The 26360-nt window shown below is 39.9% G+C and overlaps 3 protein-coding genes across 4 annotated transcripts in view; 2 read left to right on the forward strand and 1 right to left on the reverse strand.

The window, feature by feature from the left end:
* The window catches only part of TppII (Tripeptidyl-peptidase II), a 13171-nt gene extending 3295 nt beyond the window's left edge, over positions 1–9876 (forward strand). The window contains exons 2-15 of the mRNA XM_022840348.2: positions 1232–1388; positions 1670–1960; positions 2419–2577; positions 2855–3083; positions 3225–3446; positions 3638–4101; positions 4198–4417; positions 4823–5393; positions 5687–5824; positions 6139–6424; positions 6738–7168; positions 7328–7473; positions 8024–8327; positions 8522–9876. Coding sequence (XP_022696083.1) covers positions 1232–1388; positions 1670–1960; positions 2419–2577; positions 2855–3083; positions 3225–3446; positions 3638–4101; positions 4198–4417; positions 4823–5393; positions 5687–5824; positions 6139–6424; positions 6738–7168; positions 7328–7473; positions 8024–8327; positions 8522–8611 — 3708 coding nt within the window. The 3' untranslated portion in view covers positions 8612–9876. The remainder of the gene's footprint in view (positions 1–1231; positions 1389–1669; positions 1961–2418; positions 2578–2854; positions 3084–3224; positions 3447–3637; positions 4102–4197; positions 4418–4822; positions 5394–5686; positions 5825–6138; positions 6425–6737; positions 7169–7327; positions 7474–8023; positions 8328–8521) is intronic.
* Positions 9877–11291: 1415 nt separating this feature from the next.
* On the reverse strand, positions 11292–12837 carry LOC111264436 (uncharacterized). Of its 2 annotated transcripts, none has more exons than XM_086970080.1 (2): positions 12043–12837; positions 11292–11500 (listed from the first exon to the last, which is right to left on the reverse strand). In XM_086970080.1, the coding sequence occupies exons 1-2, from the start codon at positions 12396–12398 to the stop codon at positions 11338–11340; spliced, it is 519 nt and encodes a 172-aa protein (XP_086826206.1). In that variant the 5' UTR covers positions 12399–12837; the 3' UTR covers positions 11292–11337. The 2 variants fall into 2 exon arrangements, with proteins under 2 accessions (XP_086826206.1, XP_022696084.1); XM_022840349.2 differs by having other exon boundaries at positions 11292–11611.
* An 8293-nt stretch (positions 12838–21130) lies between these two features.
* Positions 21131–23298, forward strand: LOC111264443 (uncharacterized). The gene is made up of 2 exons (XM_022840353.2): positions 21131–21673; positions 22340–23298. Exons 1-2 carry the CDS (start codon positions 21509–21511, stop codon positions 22778–22780), a joined length of 606 nt encoding a protein of 201 aa, XP_022696088.1. The 5' UTR covers positions 21131–21508; the 3' UTR covers positions 22781–23298.
* The last annotated feature ends 3062 nt before the right edge of the window (positions 23299–26360 follow it).

Raw genomic sequence — 26360 nt, forward strand, 5'->3', positions numbered from 1 at the left:
GCTTAGTGGTCCTGTTCCCCCCTGTCTGGTCTACCGTTTTCGATTTTCGTTTTCTATTTTTTTGAAGCACCTTTGCCTTCTGGGCTATATTGTCAACTTTCAACCCACTCAACTATTTTTCTTCGCGATGGCTTTTCTTGTACGAGCCGGGCCATTAGAGTCCGTTGGCTTTCCGTAAGGTCTTCTCGTAATCCCATTACGGGTTTATGTATAACAAAACCACCAAAATAATGAAATTCAGTACGAAATAGCAAATGATTATAAAAGAAACTCGTTGTTATCAAACAAGTGGGAGCAAGTATCTCAAATCATTTCTGTTTCTCCATGAAACAAAAGAAGATAAATTCGGAGGCCTGAACTGTGCATGATGACTTTAGTACTCGTACTTGCTGTGATAAACAGCTGTTGTACTACATATTTTAGCCAGTCTTTTTTTTAATAGCAATTTACAAATGATTCTCTATAAACAGTGTTGTTATGTGTTATCATTAGAGCAGAAAAGGGCAGCTTCCATATAGAAAAAACTGCACGTAGATATTTACTTCAAGTGTGAATTTATCTTTGATGAAATTCGGTAATATATCATTTTTCGGTGTCTCTATTTGATCGGCTACCAACTGTATGCTTGACCAAGTCACTCTTAAGACTCCTCGACGCGAAAAACTTTTTTTTGAATGCTGGGAAGGTGTAAGGCTAAAGGGTAACACTCATGAAATTATTAAGATGTTGATTTAGTACATTATAAACCTCTCATTCTTGCCTTAAAAATTTTTATGGAATTGGGCTTTTTGTTGTCACGTCCGGACATATTGGTATATATAGTTCGCGAATCCAGGAAACCCTATACAAAAGATTTTCAGCCATCACGAACCACATTATAGCCTTTGGACCCTGGGCTGCGTGCGAATGAAGCCTATTTCCTGCAAACCTACGGGCGTTGACCCCACTATGTGTTTGAAAAATGTCTACTAGTAATTAAATACCAGACTGCCAGTGAGTAATTTAATACAATATTAACATGATTTTATCTTTTGCTATGCCATATAACTATGAACTTCAGCTGTTCGTGAAGTTTAGTCGCTTTAAACCTTCCTCAATTTACGCGCCTGTGTAAATCGGTATTTTGTAGAACTGACTCAAAATATACTATGGATTCGAAATACAGCTCATGCATGGATCCTTGGTGAGCATATATGACCATGTGCTTTCTTGTCTCTTATTCCATGGCCAGGTCACGACCGATGGAAAGCCAAAGGTTATCCAGATGTTTAATTCGTCAGGCGCGGGCGATGTCGACATGCGGACACAGGTCACCCCGGAAAACGGTATCATCAAAGGAATTTCAGGACGCTCACTACGTATCCCGGACTCTTGGATAAACCCGTCGGGTAAGAAAGAATAACACACGCTTAATCCTGCTAGAAAAAAGGGTATGCTTATAGGAAATGTTGCTTATTTGGAATGGAAAATTTATCAGTCTAAATCATTTGTTATTTCATGCGTAGTAGTTCTTGTAATAGTCATCTCTGGGCAGTTCCGAAGACCAACAGATGCACAATACAAAAACAGATTTCTCTTCGTGCTTAGATTCACAGATAGAGAGGGCAAAAGGAAACAATACAGCCCTTGATCTAACATTAATTCCATAACGGTTTCTTTGCCCAATCAGGTAAGTACCGGATCGGTTTAAAGTCTGCATTCGAGCTCTACCCGAAACAACTAAAGGAGCGTATGCAAAAAGACTACAAAGAAAAGAACTGGTCAGGCCTTCTCCAACGAACTCTCGCAAAAGTTACCAAGAAGCTGCAACGGCTTGAGACGGATGCACCGAACGAGAAAATTTTGAAAGAAGAGTTGGAGGCTCGTGTCGAGGTTCTTACAAAGATGGACAAAAACTATATTGACCTTGGACCCGTCTACGACTGTTTGCTATGGCATGATGGCACTTCATGGAAGGCTGGTAAGCTCTGGGCTCTTGCTAATCGCAAATGTGTTATAGGTCATGCAAATTAGTGGATCTGCTGTAGCCGCGCAAGAAGTTGCATAGGCAAATAGAAAACTTACTGAATTGCATGTACAGCTTCAAATCTAAGGAAAAGATGTTTTTCGTTCTCTCAGCCGTGCACAATGAGCACCTTGGGTGAACACATTAGAAGTTTGAGTTTTTTAAAGTATTAGTTCCTTATCATTTTGGGTTTGGAATCTCATGTAATATTGGATGTATCATTTAACCACAACAGCGCTGCAAAGCTTTAAAGCAGTTGGAAATTACAGGACATTTTGTGCCAGTGGAACGTGTTCTTGTTTTTATTTATCATGACGATATCTACCATTAAATAACTAGTTACTACTAATATCTCATTGTTCTTTTTCTTTTGGATTCCGACTATCCTTTGCATTGAATGGTCAATATTCCAGTACTCGACACTACGGAAGAGGGCGATCTCGATAAATGCGAAGTGGTTGGTCCCTACGCGGAAACCCTTAAAGTGTCCGTACTCCTTGCTGAGGATAATTTCAGTTACTCAGTAAACGTCTACGATGATGGCGACATTCTTGAGATTGTCGTCACCGTGGGTGAGCATCATGACATGCTTCTGTATAGACGCTATATTATATGGTAGAAGCATTGGCTTACGCTGAAAGAACATCGCAATTTTTCACTATTGTTGTTCGCTAGATTACGCAAATGTATCGAAACGTGCTGTGTAATTCTAGTGATATAACGCTCCACAGTTGAAACAAAACAGTTGTCGGGCTGTGTATCGTAGTCATTTACTATCACAAAAATACAAGCGAAAAGCTTCACGTAAACTTGACCCATCTAGTTTCTTTGTTGCGGTATTACCACCAGGTGCTCACGGGACTCATGTGGCCTCAATAGCAGCAGCCAACTTCCCAGACAATCCTGCTAGAAATGGGGTGGCTCCAGGAGCACAGATTGTATCGATTACCTTGAGCGACAATCGAATCGGTACAATGGAGACAGGAACCTCACTCTACCGTGCTATGGCCGCCGTCATGAAGAATGATATAGACGTCATCAATATGAGCTACGGTGAAGTTTCAAAATGGTGCAAGGGGTAGGTTGTTCGGTGTTCAGTGATTATTGCTGGGCGGAAATACTATCCAGTCTTTAATAGGGTAATATTTTCTGTGTATCTTCTGTTATATTTTGATTCCTAAGCACTTGTCGATAACTATCGATCGTATCTTTGCTATAGCCGTATTTGGGAGTATCTCGAAGAGATGATCAACAAGCGGGGCGTTACAATGATGGTCTCTGCTAATAATAGAGGCCCTGCGTTATCTACGCTGGGTACACCTCCTACCCAGAATGCTGTTGGTGTCGGGGCCGTTGTGACTCCTCATATGATGGAAGCAGAGTATTCTCTGCGCGAGAAAAGCGCCACAGTGGAGTACAACTGGACATCACGTGGCCCAGGGTAAGTCATATGGATACTGGCGTCAGCTATGGTTACATCAAAATAATTTGTTTTAAGTATTTTCAACAAGAAAAGTACCCTATCTGACGTCCTATGTGCAATATGACGAAGCGTAGTGCCTTACCTTCGCCCTACTTCTTACTCAATTTCGTTTTTCACTCTTGTCTCACACTTGATATTCTTCTATACAGAATCGACGGCAGACAGGGCGCCACAATTTGTGCTCCGGGAGCAGCAATTACTTCAGTCCCGCCGTATATGCTACAAGGCAGTCAGCTAATGAGTGGCACTTCGATGGCCTCGCCAAACGCAGCTGGCGTTGCAGCGCTTCTTATTTCGGCCATGAAACAAAATGGCATTAAGGGGTCGCCATACATGTTGAAGCGTGCCCTAGAAAACAGTGCCGTGAAATTTTCCTCGTACGATCCGTTCACGCATGGTCAGGGTCTCGTTCAGGTAGAGCGTGCATGGGATTGGATCTTGTCAGTAAAGAACGAAAAGGAAAATCTGTTGAGATTCGAATTGAAGGCGGACGCCAACATGCGAGGCATCTATTTAAGGGAACTCTATGAGACATCGTCGCCCCAAATTAAAAGTATTCGAGTCCAACCCGTGTTCGTGAATGAGAAGCAAGTGCCTCATAAGCTCAAAACTTGTAAGTATGGTTCTCTGATTTCCGCTAGTCGAAAAATCCAGTTTGCATGAGGCTTGTTGATCTTATTCTTGTTCATAATTTGGTGTTTTATTTCAGCGTACGACCAGAATTTTACTCTATCATGCGACGCATCTTGGGTTCAGATACCGACAGTGTTAAATATGATGTACCAGGAGCGAATGATTTCGATTAAAGTCGATCCGACAGGCTTGGAGGAGAACCAAGCCCATTTCACGCAGATTGAGGCCTTTGAATCCGGAAAGCCTGACAAGGGACCCGTGTTTCGTATTCCAGTCACAGTAATCAAGCCTCAAAAGTGAGTGCGTAAATCACGTTGATTTCTATTTCTTATATCTTGGCATTATGTACTGCATTTGCTAAATTTCAACACAATGCACGGATAATTTGCCAATTCATCTAAAACCGGTCTACACATACTATTTTCTTTTGCTTAAACGAATATTTACAAGAATAATTGAATAGCACATACTATTTATTAAAGAACTGTATATATTAAGTGATGAACGCCATATTTCATTTTCTGTATTGCATTTTACACTAGTTATATTTTGTTCTTTTTTATCCTTAAAACTTTATTTGGAGCGGAACTTTTTAACCATAGCTGTTTATGGGCGGTTCTCTATTAAATGTGTTTACACATACTTTTTTTTGTATTGATATAAGACTTTAAATTTGATTATTAATTTGTGCGCATTTCCAGGCTTCCTACAAATACGAATATGTTTACCGATAAAGTTGTTCTCCGACCAGGCATGTCCAATCGGTGTTTTCTTGTTGTGCCTTCTGGCGCTACGTGGGCTCTCATCAAGCTGAAGTCACTCGATGCAGTCAATCCTGGCCAAGTATCCTTGCACACCGTACAGTTGGAACCGGATGCCTCGTTCCTTGACAACAGTACAAATAAGATGCCCTACCTACAACCGTTAGGCGAAATGTCGTGCGCTATCCCAGTAATACCTAATAGGACACTGGAGATCTGTCTAAACAAATGGTGGACGTCATTTGGCGAAATGCAACTTGCGTGGAGTATCCAGTTTTTTGGATTGACTCCGAACATGACCAACCTTTACATGGCATCAGGGGAAGGGCTACGCCGAATCGACGTGTGTGCTTCACTTGGTCCCGAGGAGGTAAACCCTTCGATTAGTCTGAAACAGCACGTCATCGTTCTGAAACCGTCGAAGAGCAAGATTTCTCCGGGAGATTCCCGTGATACGATTCCTGAAGGTCGAATTGTGTATGCTGCGACACTAACCTACGTCCTTAACTTGGTGCGTCCAATGATTTAGAAGCTGCTGCGATTGTCGATGGTAGCTTGTTGCCTCATTCTTATACTATTTTGAAGTAGTGGTATAGTGAGTCAGCTTTCAGTACTTTTTCATTGAAAAAAAAGTATCCAAAAGGTACACAAAAAGGTATCCATAGAACGGTCCTTAATGTACCACAGCGGCTCATTAGTTAAGAACGTTTTACGTGAAATAATTACAGTTAAATTAATTAATTATTGTCGGGGCCACGGCCCCGAGGATAATTCAGTATTAAGTGAACGTTACGTACTCTACAGGTAAAAGGCGGAGAGGCGATCATCGGCACTCCCCTGTTGCACAATTACCTCTACGAAAGCGAATTCTGCTCACAGTTGTGGATGCTCTATGATCAAAATAAGCAACTCATAGCATCCGGAGACGCGTTTCCTGACCGGGTAGGTATCGTGGTTTTGAGGTTTCGATTTTCCGCCCTTTGTGTATTTTAGTAGAACCGAAGTCTAAAAAAAAAAAGCGGAATATACAGTGTGCATCTCATTTCACTCTGAGAGGACATCAGTTTTATTAATGACCATATGTGAAATTCAGCTGTGTAACATTCGATCTGTTTGAAGGCCTATACATGTGGATTTTTTCGACTTTAAAACATTTGCAGAATTTTTTTTCTTGCTTGTGAAATATACTTTTTGGGGTAATACATGTTGTTGATGTACACTGTGTACATTTCTCTGATCTCTGCATTTATTCGCAGTACGCTGTCAAACTAGAGAAGGGCGAGTACGTAATCCTAACACAAATTCGTCACGAAGATCGCACACTTCTTGAGAAGGTCACCCAGGATCTTTCGCTCCAAGTAATAATGAAATTGGGGTCGACTATCAACCTAGACGTGTATTGTTTCGCCGCCCAGGGTATGATTCAGGGCAAAAAGGCGTCGGCGATAACATTGCCTGCAGGGCATGTTAAGCCATATTACATCGGACACGTTCCCAGTGACAAACTGCCAAAGGGTGCAGCGTCAGGACACTATCTACAAGGTTTGAAACACGATAATCAGCTCTTTATTTGCTGTATTGACTTGTATGATTTGCGGTTTTTATTGGCATGTTGATAGCGTTCTGAGATATTGAACTTCGTGTGAAATGTTCGATTATCGGGCCATCATTTAAAAATCAAATTCTAGAGTCGTCAATCATTAAGTATAAGAACAGTCGAAGTTATAGCCGTGATATACAGTTTGCTAGGTGCAACTAGTAACTGCTGTTATTTGAAAACGCAAAAAATCTGGCGTTGTACTTGGTTTGTCAGCATTCAGGCGCATCATCGGTGAGGACACGTTTTCCATTACAGGTACTCTAACCTTAACAACAGACGAACAGGGGAAGTCAGCAGCTACCTTCCCGTTCCGTTATTTCCTAAACGAGCTCTCAAGTAAAAAGAAGGCCGGCGATAAGGACAAAGGTGACAAGGACGGTAACGGACAAGCGGCCAAAGATGCCTTGAAGGACAAGGATAATGGAAGTTCTCCGAAAGAGTCTCCGAAAGAGTTTAACAGAGACTATACCAGTCATAATGGCCAGTCGGGTAAGGAAAAAGAAAAGAAGACCACAGATGAAGAGTTCGAAGAGGCCGCGTGCGATTTCTGTGCCACACATTTAGTCCGAACTGGCGGTGCCGCCGTGGACGCGATGTACCAAGATCTCATTAAGAGGAATCCCCAAGCGAACCAGATGATACTTGCTAAGATTCACTTTTTAGCCAAGAAGGATAAGGAGCATGAGGTGCGTTTTTGTAGTTAAATGATATAGGTGAACAGAAACAAGAATGTGTATTTATGTCACCACTATATAATGTAGTAAACATATATCTGTATATTCGTTGATCCATTTTCGCTTTGGTAATTAAGATTCAGTAATTATATTACTTCTTTTCTACTACAGGACAAGGACGAGATGTCGAAACGCGAGGAGGTTAATAAGCAAATAATTGGTTGTGCTGAACAAGTGTTGGTCAATATAAATCCAGAGAAGTTGCTTCTGAGTTTCGGTTGCCGGCAAGACAAGAGCGATCTGGCCACTTGCAAACAGTATGGACCTTACCAAATTTTAGAAATCATTATATCGTCCCTTTGCTATAACATCTGTGTAATATTTTGACTGTCTATATATGCGAATCAGTAATTCGGCACGATTAAAAGATGCAAATATATAGGATAGTCTTCAATAATGACTTACTCAAAACATGTGGTGAACCACGCTATGAAGAAAGGTTACTGTGCAGCAAAATCGAGGGGCATAATTAACTCATGAAAATAGTCGATTACGTTAGATGTGTAAACAAAAACATGCAAAATGCATATTTTGGAAAGTCAGAAATATTTCGTTAATCCATTTGTTTGAAACCTCGCCAATGATATCTATACGACAGGTATAATTATAAAAAGGAACAACAATTTTGTTAAATAGTAATTTTTATGGGACTACGTAGTTGCCATGGGCTAGTTTCTCGCATCCAATTTTGTTTCAATTTCATTAACTATCCGATAATTTCTAGTCCCTGAATTGAATAACGAACGTCTTCTTATTACTTATTGATAGGCATACAGTATTTGTTAAAAATATTATTTGTTTTTTAAGGCTGGAAAAACAGAAGCAGCTTGTTGTGGATGTGCTGACGAAAAAAGGTGAGGCACTGTGCAATCTGCTAACTCTCAAGCAGACTCAATCCCCGTCGTCTGCTCCAGACGATGCGCTTCGCGCGAAAGTCGATGAGGTCTACACGGAATTGCAACGATGGGTCGATCCATTGAATGATGTGAAGACAGCATCATTTATTGAGCGATACCTCAACATCACGGACCAGCCTGGAAAATTGATTCGGCTTCTAATGCGAATACAAGAGGATAAGGCGACGATTGAGACAGAAAATAAATTGCTCGAGGTGAGTGAACCTTTGTCTTCTCTTTTGAATCGTTAACTTGTTTTGCTGTTCCATCAATCGTATCAAATGAAAGAGCTCTAGGATGTAATTCATTGTTGAATTTAGGTTGCTTAGAAAGAAAATATTATTTGCACTAATAGCTTTATAACTAATATTTCTACTAATAACTTTTCCTGTGACTATTATTCCTTTAGGCCTATAAAAAGCTTAATTGGCAGCACTGCATCAAACTGTCGCAGCGCCGTCGGCTCAACAAATTTTCACCGATCTATCGGCCTTTCTAGGTTCCCTTGAAGGTATATAAGAATTTTGTTTGGCTGCCAGTGACCTAACGGACCGGCCTTCACACTATATGGAACACGGCTGATGTCGTCGAAACATTACTCAACCAATCAGTTGGCACTGATCAAAGCCAGACCCTTTTGGCTGGCCACGGATGGTGGTATGCATGATGATTGTTATGACAGTTTGATTTTCATGCGTTTTTTTGTCGTGTCATAATGGCACCGGTGATGTTCCATCATGAGTCGTATATGCTACATGTATAACTTGACTGCTGAAAAATCGTTGGAGATTGAAGCACGTATTCATAAAATATGAGAAAAAAGAGGAGAGGCATTAGAGCTTATTTCGCAGTGAGCAGGTTTGTAAATTGAGAAAGAACCTGTAACATCTGTGCGACGAACGCCTACAGACGAAAAATAAAGACGCATTGTGCCAATGAGTCATTTTTCGTGTACAACATGGTATTGACGACAGTTTGAAAAGCGTATGGAAAGCCTAAAAAAACCGTGGCGGGGATGGAAGAATGTCGGATCAGGGGTGTTACTGTCGGGATAATGAATGCAATTAAAGATCAATGGAACTGTGTATTTCTTAGGCTGAAGGGAACTGGCGTATTTGGGCTCGTTATATTGAAAACTGTATGCTAGAGAAAAAGCAAATTTGATAACATGTAAGCGTTTAGAGAAAGTGCTTCGAGGGGAAATTATATAGAATATGAGCACAATTGCTCAAATAGTTCTGTTAAGGATTTATGTGTCACCGTAAAACTGAAGGCGATGAGCACAATAGCTTGTCGAATTCTAAGTAATTCTCTGGTTCGATCGATGTCCGCAAGGAGAGCTTAAAGTAGGAATTAAATAAAGCAGAAAAAGTGCAAATGCAACCAATAATATATCAAAATGCGAATACAACTTTTGTATAACATTGAATGCACTATAAGTATACTGTCCGAAAAATCAATTTAACAGCCCCTTAGACTATTAATTAATTCTAGACCACAGAATGACGAAAAAAATGATTTACGAATGTAGTAATTTAGACACCAATAATGGGCTGTGAAAGAACTGTCGCAGCTCATTCATACAGAGGAAAGTTTACATCAAACAAAATTTAACTGGGTGATTTCAAGGTAACTCGCGCTAATAAATATTAAAATCAATATAGATTTATTAAATGCCATATATACATACACAGACCATCTATGCAATGCAAGTCTGTTATATAAATAAATAAACTCAATAAACAGAAGGCTATTATCACTCTAGCTGTCCATTTAGAATTATTACTATAAGTAAATATTATTATAATATAAATATTTCAGGTTAGCCTGTTTTAAATACCACATACATTTCATATTCTAAACGAGCCAAATTGTCCCTGGTGTGTGCGGAATGACTATATAGATAGTGGAAAGGAAACATATATATATGAATATATATTAATATATATATAGAAATAATTTTTAATGTTTCGGTATTAAATTTAGGCCTAACAAATCCAATGGCAATATCGAAAAACCTGTTGCTTGGCAACGCAGTGACGACGTGTTTGTTCACTAAAGGTGTAGATACGTCGTAGTCTGGATTCAAATCCGTGTGCTGAGGTAGTCGTTGCGTAACAATTCAGTAACTGGACACGAGAGTGGAAATATTTTCCAAATAAAAATCAAAATTGGTTTTAATTAGGTAAACATTTAGGAGACTCTTACGTAAAGCTTAATCAGAAACTACTTCTATTCACAAGTAAAAAAATTATGTTATTAGATAATTGGATTACACTAGGTAAGGTGACTGCTTCGCTTGAATGTAAATGAGATATACTTAACATTTCAAATACATGCGTTTTGAATTAGAGAAGGTGAAAGCGGTGGCTACATACGTGCGTGAACCGAACAACCAAGCCATTTGCTACAAGTTTTTGGAATTGATGACTATTATGAAGCTGGTTTTCTATGTCTTTTTACATTCGATGTAAATGTTTCGTATCATTTAGTTATACTGACACTATCTAAAGCCGCTGAGTACCCCTTTTATTCCAACACCAATGCGTAATTCATTCATACGTTAATAGCTAAATTTTGGCAGTCGCCAAAAGCTACCAAATCTCGACTACTCATAACTGAAATCTCTCATAACTCATAACGAAGATATTAACATCTTCGTGATGGTGTAGTCATACAGCATTTGTCTTACAAACCTAAGGACACGTGAGATGGTTTAAATTCGAAACTAACGCTGACAAATGAATACTTAATGCATTTAGGGGTAAATTAACTCGAATTATACAATCTGTGAAGAGATTTTACGTACCTTATTGAAATCTGAAGCGGGGCATGGACTATTTGTTTTCTGCTAGAACGAGTCCAATCGTGTCGGAAGCAATTACCAGCGGCGCTACCGAATATCAACTTTGTATCTACTTGTAGTTTATCCAAATAATATATTTAAAGGACATCCCTGTGATACTTATTTAACCTAGCAGGAACAAGGTGCTATTTAAATGGCATCCTAATATTTTTTACTTTAAAGTGCCACATAGTCGTCTTAGAAAAAGCATCACAACATATAAACAGTTATAAATTGATCAACCGCAGTTACGAAAATAAACGAACGATTAAAATAAAGTTAGTGGTTTATATATGCTGGCCTTTTTTCCTTGTAGACATGATCCACATCAATATAAATACTAATACTAATAAAATTTATTTTCATTAAAACTGTTTATATCATATATTGCCATGCACTCGATGATCCACCACTTTTGGTAACAATATTCCGGAACACGATGGCGTACCCACAAGGTGCTGATCTGGGCTGCGCATTCCAGGACCGTTCGAAGCACAAGGCCCACTGGGACACGATCCAGCTCCCAAATGAACATTTTGTTTGCTGTTAAACGGGGTAATGCACTGTAAATTTCGCCCGATCTGATGGGAGTGCAATGCAGTGAGTCCTGCCATTGGAATTGGATAGGACGACGCTGACGGTTGCGGAAGATTTCTATGCTCAGAATAAGTAAAGACAAAATACAAACAAAGGTTCGAACACGAAAGAGAAGACATATTGCAGATACGACAGCATCGGAAAATTGTTTTCCTTCCAATTAAAATGACACACACTTTGTTCTCTGCCATCTTCTACGACGTAAGAACTACTGACAAAATTAAGCTGACTATTTAAATTACCCACGTTCGAAGATAGTATATTTAGTAGTTAGTATAGCGAATCAGTGTAGCCCGAATAAACAGTCAAGTGTACGGTCAAATTCAGCAAATATAAATACCTGCTTGTTATCGCAGCGTATACAAGATAACTTAGAAAGTTACCGTAGAAAAAATAGCTGATTTCATCGATGCACTATCATTTTCCTAGCCTCGCAACAATGCATAATGTCAATAATCTTTTTTTTTTGAAACTTTGAAACAACTGACCCGCTAAGCTGCAATCTCAGCAGACGTCGAGTTATGGCAGCCACACGTTGACGCAACATAGGATGCGAGGCACAACAACCGTCAAGCAAGTTGAGATAGTCGTTCAGTACCGTACTCCATTGTTCAAGACTTCGTAGCGTTTGAATGTGGGCACGCTGGAATGTCGTTGAGCCTCCTATAAGAGGCTGGCTGGCGAGCATAGCCGTAGTTGACGAGAGCGGAATCGGCGGGGGTTGCGGCTGAAAAGCTAGCTGTCCATCAAGAAACGCGCGAAGATTACCTAACGCATGCGCAAATTCCGCCTCGATATGTCCGTGGGATGGGGAATTTGCTGCGTCCGCCGCTGGAGAAGACATAGCTACCGCGGTTACCAATGAAAATGGTCAATGATGTACTCACAAATTACAACATCGAAGCTGTTTGGCTGTGTTTACCGTTCGATTTCTGCTTAGTGCATCTACGCTCATTATAGAGGTGAAAATAAACGAAGTGGCGTTTTTTTTAATTTGCTTATGGGTCATTTGAACGGAGTGCCATCGAATTACGAATATGGTAGAAAACTCTGAGTTGTGTGTAATAACGTAAACCTATTTCAAAATTAATCAAAACAGTGAAGCACAGCTTTCAGAGCTTTGAGACCCTAACCAATGCAGAATTTAGAATAAAGTTGCTGGTGCACTAAGGCGTGCAATGGCTTTCTTTTGTGCCACACTCACTCTTTATGAAGCTAGAGTTTCCGGGGTCATTGGTGAAAGGCTACTAGCGAAGGCAAATGCGAACCATTTCTCATCAAGAATGTCTTCAGTCCCAACCTCGTATTTTACTTTCACGAGAAACATACACCGATGCGGAAAAATCGCAAACATTTTTGTTTCGAAGGATTCAGTAATGACGTAGTCTGCCGCTTTCAATGTTTACCTCGAAATTTCAGCGTCGTCATATTCTATGGACAGAACGAAAATCTTTTCCACGAAATCCTGACTACTTGACTTATAAGCATAATGATTAAATAGTTGATTCTGCTTAAACTTACATATTAAATACAAAAGATGGGTTACTCCAGATTGAGAAAATAGAGTAAAGAAAATAAATAAAAAATACATCCAATAGAGTTCGTCCTGGACTTTTTGATAGGCACTTCAAACGTCAGCACTGGCATAAAATCCGCTTTTTGCAGATGATCTTAGCAAGCACTGTCTCAGAGCCTTAGTCACGTAATCAGCTATGGAAACGCTTTTTTATTGATAAAGGGATTATTGTAATTTCACCCTCCTTAAAGATGTTTTTCGTAAAAGTTTTTTGCGCGATCTCTAGTACAAACTAATAGGTTCATGCATTAGTAGGCTGCTCGGTAGTGGCAAAAAAAAAAGTAGTGCAGGAGTAGTGGCAAAAGTCGTATACTATAAAACCGATTTTACGCCTATAAAGAGGGGCAAGTGAAAATGAATATACATCCATTAATTTATCTAATTATTAAAATATTTATACCAGAAAGTATATCGGAGCACTAACGAGTTCTCGGAGAAATGTCTATAACTTACGCAAAAACAGCTGTCGCTGATTATTTGAGATTACGTTGGGGAAGACTCGTGAAGCTTGTAACAGTGATAAAACCTGTTGCTGTGTCTAGCTACATTGTTCGCGTTGTTCTACTGTAGTTACATTCGTCGATCTATTTTTGTTCGCATATTCTAGAATAAACTAGAAGGATGAACTCCGGCCATTACTTGTTCATTCATTTCCGTTGTACTTCATTCCGTAGAATGTATTTATACTGCTACAACAAAGTTGAGTTGTTTTGAGCGTAGATAATGAACAAACTTATATAAAATCGGAGGCAAAAAATAAATTATTTGGACTTAAAGGAGCAGCGTCCGTTTTTAGGGGTTGTTTTGAACTTTTCAGGTTGGGATTTGTTGGCCAAATTACGGCCATACCAACATCGCATGTTCCAAAGAAGCATATAAGATATTTAAATTATTGTAATCTCTATAGACGCTCTGTTAATTACGATTTTGCAACACTACTACCACTCATTTAACAGAAAGTTCTGCTGAAATGTGGGTTACATGTTAGACGTATAGTTAGGACATTATGTTGCTATTGATACTGTGATTTAATGTCGGAATAAACCTAGAGATACCTCACTCGATATTCGTATGAAATGTTACAGAAATCTAGAATGTTCTTAATCATTTCAACAATTTCAGATTTGTTTGTGGTGTAGCCTGTAGTCATTTGTTGGATAGCTCATACCTTGCCTAATTACGTGTGAAAATGCTTCAAATTATGAAGAAGAGCTATATAACTGGACCCGCTATATAGGCCGCGTATATAAAGGAAATTATCCTTTGTAATTAATTATCAGTCAATCAACAAGATCGCGATGCGGACTTGTACAGAAATTCGCATCGTTGTATAGTAGTCCATGCTATTTGGTTTTTTCGGGAGATAGTCGAGGTAATTATAATTTTTTACCTTTCTGAATTGCTGATTTCGCGTATATAAGGTAGACAAGGACATTATGATAAGTATCTAGCAGTAAAGTAGCAAAAGCGAAAAAAGGATAGGTTAGAATATCAGCTTAATAGAGTAGTCGCCTATTGATGATGGATGACTTCACTATTTCATTCAGCGGAAGAAGGTCTTTAGCGATCCCTAACTTACTCTCCACTCTAACTATTCTATATATGGGTGTTGAATATAGTATATGGTGATAAAATATTTTGTCAAGCTATTCTCTGTAACATGTCTTTTTTATGCGTGTGTGGCTGTGTGCTTGAGCTCACAACACAAATGAAACAAATAATTTGGATCTCATTTGCTAAACGTATTGCATTTGACAGTTAAAATAATTCTATTGAAAAACAGCTTAAGCACGACATTTCACCGTTGTACCTAGATGCTTATTCATCTATAAATTTTTAGAAAATGTCACTCATTTTAAAAAATGTCTCGCCTTTTTGTTTAATCATGCTTGTCGTGTGGCATACGTCGTTGGTGGGGCTAAAACTAGTGATCTCTAGCGTCAGATATTCATGCACTGGACGCGTAGTCGCCTGTATTGTAGCATTTTCTTTTGAACGAAGCACAAGCTCCCTCGGTCCATGCTACGGATTGAGGAACTTTTGTGGCGATGGTAATTATGTTTTTGATGAAACTAAACTCACACTGAAGACAAACGAGTTTAGACAACTGTGAACGGACGTATATTAAAAGAACGTATCCATTAATAAACCCTCATAAACGTTGAAGTTTTTTACTCTAGCAGCGAATCTCTTCGCAAAAAAGCGAAATGAATAGTGACGTAACTGACTTTGCCCATTTGTTATATTCAAGCGGCCACGACTCGTACTGCAGGACTCTGTACTAAAGCGCTAAAACGCGTCAAACGCCGCGTATGTTAACAAAGCTAGCTAGAAAGTCGAAGAAACTCATATACAGTGTCTACTGAGACGAACAGCGCTTCGGAGCTCTTCCTTGCCTTGCGTTGCTGTGGAAGGCCACACCACACCAATCTTTTTTCCTCTCGCAGTAGCCGATTTTTTTTACTTGTTAGGTGGCTGTCAAGTAACTACTACGTAAATTAACTAGCAGCAACGTGTAAATATAGCAATGCCTCTAGTTGTTCTGCAGCTGTTGCTGCTAGGCAAGCCGATTAATACTGGTAGGACGTTCAGCCGATCGGCCTGTTACTCACTTCAACTAAGTGGTTAGAATCACAGCTTTGGAAGACATACGCAGAAAGACCCGGCAATATCCACATGCGAATTATATCGCGTTGTAGATCTACGTCAAAAAAGTCTGGTTTCTTGTTTCGATAGTTTTTAATCAACCCGATTAGTTTACGTCCAATGAACAAAAATTCACCAGAGCTGCCGTCGGAAGACATGTTTAATGCTATGAATATTGCTGACTATAACCTTGGATGAAAAGAATACGAACACATACACAAGTATACGAACCGACCACTGCGAAAAGCAATAACAAAGCGCACCTTGGGGCTTTTAAGAAGTAAGAAGAAAAAAGTTGAGTGCTATTACGCCCACATGTTGTACATCGGTACGCGTAGAAAGGCAATCGTCAATATTGGATTGGCTGGGACAGGAGCTAAGACCGGCGATGGTCGAAGCTGGCCGGTTTTGATCAGAAAACCGTGGCGTACGAAAGCGGAAAGAGCTTCAATTGTAATCGCTATACCTGTAATAGCCTGTATTGATTAATACTGTAAAACAGTGTTGTGGTCATGGAGCGGGGTATGGCGGCCACGGTAAGAATCGCACGGAATTCGGGTTGTTTTCTGCGCAAAGAAAATATTAATTCCGCACTAGGAATTTAAAAGACGCGGTAATATGCTTTAGAACGAAAACAAAGCTTAAAAGAAAGAGATAAATGCTCAGTTATAGTTGCGGGGGCAAATGCTGGGGCTGAAAGGAGGGTGCAGAAAGATAGAAATGAACTGCAGATCATTGTAGTTAGAGCAACTGAGTGTGTGTATAAGACTGAAAGAAAACGGGTTGAACATAAAAGTATGTCATGGATTTGATCTTACTTTTGCTGCGCTGCAGCCTTGTCGCATGCTCTTCATGACGACGGGCGACCGGGTGCCTGGCTGGCTGGCTGGCTGGCTGGCTGGTTGACTAAACTGAGTATGTACAACGATCATGGCTTTACGTTTGCATTGAGAGATTTCAGTACATCTGGCGCATTTAGTGTGAAATGGGCTGTTTCTTGTGGGGCTTGTGCGTACCAGTGCAGAAACCGATAAAACCCGAGGAACCTATTATTAAAAATGAAATTTTATCGGATTTGCAGCGTTGATCGATCATAAGAGGAAGCGATCTGCATATTTGAATGCTTCGAAATGATTATGCTACGGTTCGCGGATATCGTCGTTGGCAGTTGAAAAATAAAAATTTGGAAGCACCATATTAGCCATGTTGGTTCACTTACAGTTCTAAATCGCGATTACTGCTTCGTCACAAACATCAAAGTGGCTACTGAAAACTGATACGATGAGGCCTATGAGCGATATGGGACGCGGAGACTAGTCGATACCAATAGCAGCTTCCTTTTCCATTGAGAAGCGAGATTCTCTTGGCGTCTAATCGGTTGAACCTATCATTTCTTTGGGTAAATTATTAATGACGCTGCAGGAAGTTGCTAATTATGAGTTTTCCGCTTATAAATTGTAATAGCCTATTTCTACCTGCCAAAAGCTATTATAGATGCTAAATCATCAGAATAATTTTGCGGTAATTCACCTTTGATGGGATATTTATATTCATATATAAATATATATGCTACGAAGAACCTGTACTAAGGGCACGTGTTTTAGTCCTGCACAATTCAATTGTTTTCTCGAAATAACCCCGCCGTTGTTAATACATGTTTGCCATCGTTTGTTGCAGTCCAACTCGATTCTAAAAATTCACATGTGTTGAGATTTTTTCTTGGACTCCCTGATCGTCTCAAAAGCTTTTTCTTTTCATGGTAATTCTTGAGCTTTGGCAAGAGGAAGAAGTTACAGGGGATACAAATATAAAAAAATAACAGGTTTAAGGTAACGGCGGCAATGAGTTTCTCCGCAACAAACGCGTATGAGCCGCTGTCTTATCGTAGAAAGGAACCCACGGCTCATTTGTTTATCCTAGGTTTAAGCTTGATTTGACGGGTACGATTACGCAATTTCCTTAAAATTTCTTTGTTACTAGTGACAAAAAAGTTACTCGGCATGAATTTATGATGCACGATACTCCCACAGCTCAGAAAAACGGTAGAACAAAGTTCGATCTTTGACTTGGGTCTATTTTGCTTGAAGCCCTCTTTTAAAGCGACACCCACTCGATTGTACTGTTGTTGCTACGTCATGGTCATACGGTTATGTCTTGCCGTCTGTAATCATTTGTTAGAGCAAATCAGGCTTTTTTTTTGATACATTAAGGTTATTTTGAGACTATTTTTGGTGGACGTGCTCAAAATTCAGGTCCTTCTGTAAAATTGTTGCTGTGAGCTTTTTTTTTGCTTCAAAATCATCTTTCACAACGGCTAGACATGACTTTTACGATCTGGTGATTTTTCAGGATAAATTATTTTTCTTATCTTCCCTCGCTGTGACAGCTTATCCAAAACGATAGTTGCTTTCATTGTGGTCAAATCTCTGATACCACTTGTATGTTCAGCATTCATATGGGTTCATAGTCTGGTTTCTAGAAACGTCCGAAAAAGCGTCCCGAAAGCGTTGGCGCTACTTGCAATTATTAGACCGTGTTTTTAACACGAAACACGATGAATGCTTATTAGCACTCCATTTTTGTTTTTTATAACGAAGCACGACCGAAAGTTGTTCACTTCAAAGCACTTGCATAATGCAAATCATACGTTCGAGTTGCCTGAAATTCGGCTGTAGGCACCCGATTGATTTCTAGCCACGACAAACACATACAAAATTTAAAGTAAAGAATATTATATAAAGTAAAAGTAAAGAATATTAGCTATATTAGGCGGCCTGGCACGCGTGGTACCATAAGGTACACATGTCAAAGTATAGTGATTGACGTCACGCTTAAAAGAGCTCGATGATTCGTTCTGACACGCATCCGACCGCTAGGCAAATAATATCGATTCATCTACCCAAAGCAAACATGGTTAAAAGTTTATTGTGAGGTTTACATTTCGTACCCAAGTGGTTCCTGCGAAGTTATATAAACGACAAGCCGGGTGCGGTACGACAGATACAAGGACGTCTCTCTGAGGTTTATTTTTATTGTACAGTGTTGATTTCTCCAGCCTTGTGCATTGGAGGGCAACTTGGCTGTCTGGAAACAATCATCATTACCGACTGAGTTGTTCGAATTTTGAAAAATTATATAAGTCGTTAATGTGTAAAATGAAAAAAACCGATAAAACAAAGAAAATTAAATAGTAATTTTAAGAGAAACAACGTTTCCCGACATGGATACCGTTTTGATCGAGTCAGTTGTGGTTGGCTAAAGAATAGGATTTACAATGGAACATAAGGACACAACATATATATATACTAGCAACCCACTCACTTTAGTTATTTTCTGGTAAGGGTCGCCTATTTCTTATAGTAAAAATTCTAAATTTTTAATAAAAGTACGCCAGTTACGGACTTCTGCCGCTCGGTTAGCAGTTACCTGCATTAACAAGTTTTTTTACAACTTATCGAAACATACGAAATGTCGATAAAGGAAGGTTTAAAGAAACACACTATAGTTTCTAAAGGATAGAGATTATTGTGGGTTTGGTTTTCAAGTTGCTTTGATCTCCATATGCTCGCTCGTACAATTATTTTATGCCGGTAAAACATGTAATCTTCTATGTACTTTGCTTGAATTGTGCTGCTACTGCTAAATTTCACTCAAGTCACGGATCTTTTAACCAAGTCAATCGATCATAGACCCCTTACGAAGGAAGGTGATAATGGGCATGAATAACATTTTCTTACAATGGACTATGCATCGGCCGCTGATTTGTAGACGTAATAAAAAGACCGCCTAGTAACAACTGCTCTTCAGCTATTTGTTCATGCATTTGATTGTGTCGTAACGCACAAACTTTTCTATCGGATCGTACCTTACGCGTTCTACGCTCAGCCACAACCTTTGGGGTTAAGATATCGATTTGCAATTGATTAATTGGAATTCCATTAAATTCTTGGCGTCTCTAACTAACTATTGGGCATAAATATTTAGCAGATGTTTGCGGAGGTCTTAGGGATTCTTGTTAAATTATCAGTAATGATTAGGCGCACAACGAGCAATTTATAGATATGGGCGTATATTTTGTGATCATACTAGCCTCTTGTAAATTATACTTTTTATTATGTGGACGTTGCCATAGAAATACTTCTTAGTTATACAGCTGCTATAAAATCGAAGTTTAAAACTTCGCAAGCGAACTCTATAAATAAAGTGCTAGGTAAAGCCTTTTCTGGTAAACTAATTGTTACGTTCTCAGTCTTTCTAGATAATGTTCTCGAGTGTTTTTTTTTAAGCTCTCAAACCAGTGTGAAGCATTGCATCAGGCGGTTCGGCTAGCTCCGTTTGAAACAAGCTATTTTCACAACCGTGTTTATCGTTTCCATGTGGAAGGTCGCTTAAGGCATCGATGCAGGATGCTTATGTTTAAAGCTGTACGCCGGCATCGCTGTTAGGCGCATCGTCAGACGGGTGGCTTCTAGCATAAAACGAAGAATGGTATGTACGCCACACCACAACGTGCTTCTGGTATTAGTACGCAAATACGTTACGCACTAACCTATCACTGGGACACACCATAAGAACCTAGCCACACTATGCCAGCTTTCATGGGTTTCGTGTATGTGCCTTAAACAATGGACCCATCTCACCACTCCATCAATACCTCAGTGGCTGCCATATGCACAAGCTAGCATAGAGCAAGCGATTAGGAAGGTCTAGACCATCAGTTTCTACCAAGGTGGAAGCACCGAAGGCCTATCGGGCTTCGCGTACAGAAAATCTAGGTGTGGGGAAAAATGCTTGTATTCAACGGGACAGTACACAATGACAGTGAACTATGGGACTACGTGTGATCCGTTTGAAGTTCTGTTACGTTGAACTGTAAACGTTTGTCATACAATATGAAGTGTGCAAAGTTCGTTCCAAAAAATAGCAAATTTATAAACGTTTAGAGTTAACGCTGTCACCCAGCTAGACACGTACTGCATGGGAATATTTCATTACATGGAGTGGGAAACGAATTGCGGGTTGTGTGTTTTTGTATCGTGCATTAACTCCGTTTATCTAATAAGACACACGAAAATGGCAGTATAACCGATCAAATCTATAGGACGCGTATTCACCCCTTCAAATAATATATATTCACATACAAATCCCTATTTCATATAGTTCGTATATCCTGTAACATTTCTGCCACAACGGTACGGGTATTAGCTTCAGCTAATGCATGTTCAATGCCATACATATCATCAGCAATAGTAACAACACTGTTTTAGTAATTATAATAAATACGCAATCTTTATTAAGGCATAATTGCAGTATGGACAATCACTGTATCAGCCGCAGCAATTTCGTCAGCGGCATTTTGCTTTTCGTCCCATTTTTGGGTTTATTCTCGAGGATGATTTTGCATTTTTTCTGAAACACTAACAAGGCCAGATCACTAATGTTACGAATGGCCTGATTGCTGGCCTATGGCAGAACACTATCTGTGATCTGGTATTCGGTCACGACACCTTCGGTGTCGTATACCTTCGATACACGAATACCTTCGATAGGTGCAGATAGTTCAAAATCTGTTGACCCGGCAGACAGTAGGGGGTAAACGACTGGGCTGCCCACAACGATAGCGGTCTATTGCGTTAGTGCGCGAAGAGCAACGGCTACTTGGCGTAGTTTTACGCTTCGTAAGGAGTGCGCTTCATGATGCGCCGAAATAAAGGAAAGTGCTGTTGGAGAAGATGACGTCGCAAACATATGTCAGCCGTAATGAACTGACGAAAGAAGGATTTCAGATAAAAAGCCATCTAGCGCTGGCCAGGGGACAGCATTTGTTCTTAATTCGATGTTCAAAAACGGTGCAGATTTACAACTGTTGTCGCTACGACCGCCATTTCTCAAAGATGGTATGTATGCGTTTGAGTTTAAAGAAGGCTAAGTTTGCAAAGTTTAAATGTTTGCGAGGACAACAAGCCAGCATTGGTGTGGTCGCGGAGAAACTTTCTCTACTGTTCAGGTGGCGTTTGATCTACTGATTAATGAGTTGTTGCTGGATCGAAAGGTGTGCCATAAAACATAAACCTTCAACGATATGGTATTACTTTATGTGTGAGACTTCAAAGAGTTCAAAAACCACGAACGATTCGACTTGGATAACTTTAGACAATCGCCATTGATACACCATGAATACACGATTTGCCTTTTTTCTTAGTCTTGGAAAGCTAACGTTTTTAGCTGGCGGATGACGTTAAATTATGATGAACAGTGATGACTCGGCTCCTGACTCTCGGCATTCGCTATGCAACATTGACACAAATTGTTCAAAGAATGAACATTCGACATTTTGTCATTTGTACATGCCATACGAATGAACTTTTGCAAAGGTTACATCTATATTTAAAGTGAGAGTTTTATTATTGCAGTTTAACGCTGACATAATAAAAATAGCTGCGTTTTTAATTGAGCACCTTAACTTCCATATTCAATAGGAAAAACAGCATGTTAGACAGCATATATAGACGAATCGGCTAAATTTTTCTAACAGCAAAAACACAATAAACTAACGATTCCAGCATGCCATTACCGCAGTCATCTGTACCGTGGTGAGTGTGACTTTAGCGACTCCGCCTAATTATGGAGGTTATCGCGGTGGGGGTCCCGGCAATAGTGAGGAAAACTACGGACCCCCCCAACCCTACGAGTTCAGCTACAACGCCGAGGATGCCGAAAGCTCACATGGACACAGCCAAAACTTCGATGGCACCACTGTTCGTGGACACTACATGATCCAGATGGCTGATGGAACCATGCGTAGGGTGGAGTATCACGCCGATGAAAGTGGTTTTCACGCGAAAGTTGTTACGAATGAGCTTGGCACCGAATCGGGAAACCCGGCCGACGTCATCTTCGAATCGTCGGCTCTTACTGGCGAAGAGGCCGCGCGCCAATATGCCCCTGAAGCAGGTGGCAAACGTAGAAAGGCTGCTGGTGGCGATAGCGGTAGCTGGAATTAAGCATCCGTTACGACCTACCTGTCGTTACAAGTAATGCGATGGCAATAACGTTGCGTAAACAACTGCCATGTCAGGCGCGCACTCATTATTACAGTGTACAATAGTCTTCCCTGTCTTTGAGTTTGCCCCTGTTACCTTGCAGTTGTCATGGTGCATTATTTATTGGTGAGGCATCATTCGCTTTACAAACGTCGGATCTTTTCTTTCGATACTGCGACCTACTACCCTACGTTCAGTGTATACACAACGTCATATGGCGTTAGTTTCTAACTCTAGTCTTATATAATAGAGTTCTAATATCATCAGACGTATGCGCGGGAAAGGTGGCTGCGTATTTATTTTAATAGTCCTTAAATGGGTGGCCTAATGCTAGAATTCGTCCAGGCAGAAACATGTGGCAGGTTTATAGCTATTTAGGTTAGCAAAACGGCTGTTTACCGCATTGCCTTACGTTTGTAAGTTTGAAGCTGTAATAATGTAATAGCGAAGAAGAATAAACTCACAGGTACGTAGAGTTATGTTTGGGTTGTTTTATGTTGACAGGTCTATGAAAGTTGTTTGCGGAGCTCCTAGCAGACCAATTTCCCTTTTTCCTGAGGAGCTTTATTAAGAGGGAGACATTACTTTAGATTTCAATTGGCCATTGCTGAAGCTGTGGCGCTCGAGTCGATATCCAAGCAAAATGTTCATAATGTTGACCTACGTCTAAAATAGTTGAATGGTAAAACCATATGTGTATATATTAGTGCTTAATTTACTTAATGAGGAGATATTACCTATAGGGTATAAAAATCATCTGTTTTTCGAGTCTATGGCAATACAAACTAGTCGAAATATTTAACAAGGGTGACTAACGATAATTAACAGCGCATCATTCGATCAGAGGCTCCTACCTGAAAACTGCACTTCACCAAAGATCTGTGGAGGATCGGCATGGACTTACGTAGGAACTCAATGATTCTTTCTGTTTGTATGCATTTTCAAAAATTATCTATTCTGACCTATCTGATTAAATCAAGACAAAGTTGATTTATCTTGTTACTAAAATCTGCTTGATTGTTTATTCACGCGCTGGATGTCTACATCAATTTAAACAATCCACCATGAGTTAAGATTCGAGGAAGTAATACGTAACACCTAATTATAGTTTGCAATCGCCTTACTATAATTATGAATCTCACTTACAAACAAGCTAGAATTTTCAACAAAAATCAATAGACTCTGCTAGGCTAGAAAATTTTACCTTTAACATTTGCAATAAGTCACCGATTCATAAGCGTTAATCCATAGATTTTAACGGTCTCCTCAATCGTTCATATATCCGACACAATCTGCTTTAGGAAAAGTTACAATGCACTCTAAATTAGAGCTTAGAAAACCTAAAAACCTACTGGCCAATGAAAGCGCGGTGAGTTATGCGTTCGCTTGCTAAACTAGGAAACACGTGATGGCTTAGGTCTCAATTAAGGCGTAAAAACAAATCGTTGCGTGCTAGAAGCCAGCCGTCTGAGTAACCTCTAACGGTTTAAGTAGCGAACATAAAAAACGAAATACAGCGTAAAGATCTACGATGCCGGAAATGGAGGGCTAGGCATACTTACAACACCTAGATAATTAAGGTAGTGCGCATGTACGAGGGTATATAAGTAATACGGTAAAATTGTGGTTTACTTTATGGGCTGAATAGTAGAATTGTATTTGGATAGTTTTCTAGAACTAAAGCCAAGACAACATATTTTCAAAAGGGGCGTTAATATTAAGCGATTATGTATTATTGATCACGTTCTTGTAAATGATCACGTTCTATTAGGCTAACAAAGACACGTTAACTTGTTGCCAAGTCTACGTATAAGCCCTGCAATCATGATTCCCTTAAAAATACTACTGTGTTCTTATAACGTCCATATAATTACAGTAAACAGGTGAGAAGCAAACGTCAAAAATATATCCTTGAATATAATTTTAGGGATAGCAATACAGACGACAACGTCGTCACTCAATATTGTTTCGTAGATCCTCATAATAGATCTGTTCTTTTGTAGGAAGCATATGAAAGCCCAGACGGGGATCAATCAGACATCGATCACTTCATCTACTGTTAGTATAGAGTTCGCAAGCTTAAAACAAGCAACCAGAATACTTGGTGTTGACTAGGCCTATTTGTCAAGCACTTTGGTAATGATACATTCGCTAATACGCTGGCCTCCACCAGCCGTTGCCTCTTTAGCTAGGTTATATCGTAAGCCATGCCGTCACCTAACGCCTTTTCCAATCTAACGAATGCTTTCACTGTTACCTTTCATTATCTATAGAGTATATTTGTGTAAAAGACAGCGGCGTGTGCCATGCTTACACGAACGTCGACTTTCGTGTTGACACGAAAAGCATTGCAAAAACGAAATTTTCCATTACCAGTTTGACAGGTTACTGATTGCTGCTTTACACATAGAAGTTGATTTTGTCCTTAAAATTTCACAGACCTCACGTTTATGCATGCTCATGTTCAGATGTTTATACGTTTGAACATGCAAAAGGCTGATCTTTCTGCTCGATTCGAGAGACTTCATTTTGTGGCCTCACTCCTTTGTTCGAAGCGATTCTGTGCGCCGCAAGATAAACTACATTCATTACGCATTTGGTATAGAGCAGTAGACACAAGCAGTACGGTTCTCAGCGATGTCTCTAAGGGCATCACTGTAACTCTGACAACTCAATCGACAGAGATAATCAGTCCATTAACGCATCCATATTAAAAGAGTTCGTCCGCGGAATCTGCAGAGCTAGTAGCAGGTTACAATGTACCACAAGCCCCTAAGTTTTCTTACACTTGGCTATATGAGCGTCTCCATGCTGATCTCAAGCTAAACTATTTGCTTTAAACCATCGACGCGGTGCTCATCTGAAACCATCGTTAACTCTAATAAACTTATACTCAGTGCAATCTGGAACATCTGCCTGATGCTCTTGTCCTATTCTACCATTTTCTATGCATCTTCGGCGAGTGAAGGACCATTCCTCGTCCTTCGAACACTGCCGAAATTATTATCCATATGGAATGCAGCGAAAAATCAAACACAGCGGCGGTGTAGTCAAGGTAACCTCGCCAACCCATTAATGTTCTTCCCTACTGCATCCTTCCCTAGACAACTTGACAAATTGCTAGCAACCCATCTGAGCGATATCTCAGCGTTGAGAAACGTTCCTGCATGACACTTCATTCACTTCGGGGGGTCCGCAGATCATTCGCGACCATTAGCGAGCCCGTTTTCAAAGCGCACGTATCCTGATGTTCAGCACGAATAGCGCAACGGCAGAGACGAAATAAGAGGTCGCGAGAATCTATACTATAGGTTTGGAGCGTTCATCAACTCTTTGGGCGCTAATCATCCAACACGGATTGGAACGTGCGATGACCTTGACTTAGTGAGCTTCAAGTAGGGATATATTAGTTGTTATTTTACCATTATTATTATAGGACGTATATATCGCCTGGTCCTTTAAAATATGCGTACGTGTTGCCAGTGCAAAACCCAGGGTTGAAGTTTAGTACGCTCTTCATTTATGTTCATTCACTTCGAAG

Source organism: Varroa jacobsoni, unplaced genomic scaffold (assembly GCF_002532875.2).
Source record: "Varroa jacobsoni isolate VJ856 unplaced genomic scaffold, vjacob_1.0 scaffold_858, whole genome shotgun sequence".
NCBI classification, from domain to species: Eukaryota; Metazoa; Arthropoda; class Arachnida; order Mesostigmata; family Varroidae; genus Varroa; species Varroa jacobsoni.

Coding starts and splice junctions, on each gene's coding strand:
- LOC111264443 (XM_022840353.2), top strand. CDS start 21,509: ATGACGTCGCAAACATATGTCAGCCGTAATGAACTGACGAAAGAAGGA. Junction 21,674..22,339: donor ACCGCCATTTCTCAAAGATG/GTATGTATGCGT, acceptor TAACGATTCCAG/CATGCCATTACCGCAGTCAT.
- LOC111264436 (XM_022840349.2), bottom strand. CDS start 12,398: ATGTCTTCTCCAGCGGCGGACGCAGCAAATTCCCCATCCCACGGACAT. Junction 11,612..12,042: donor CTGAGATTGCAGCTTAGCGG/GTCAGTTGTTTC, acceptor TTCTGAGCATAG/AAATCTTCCGCAACCGTCAG.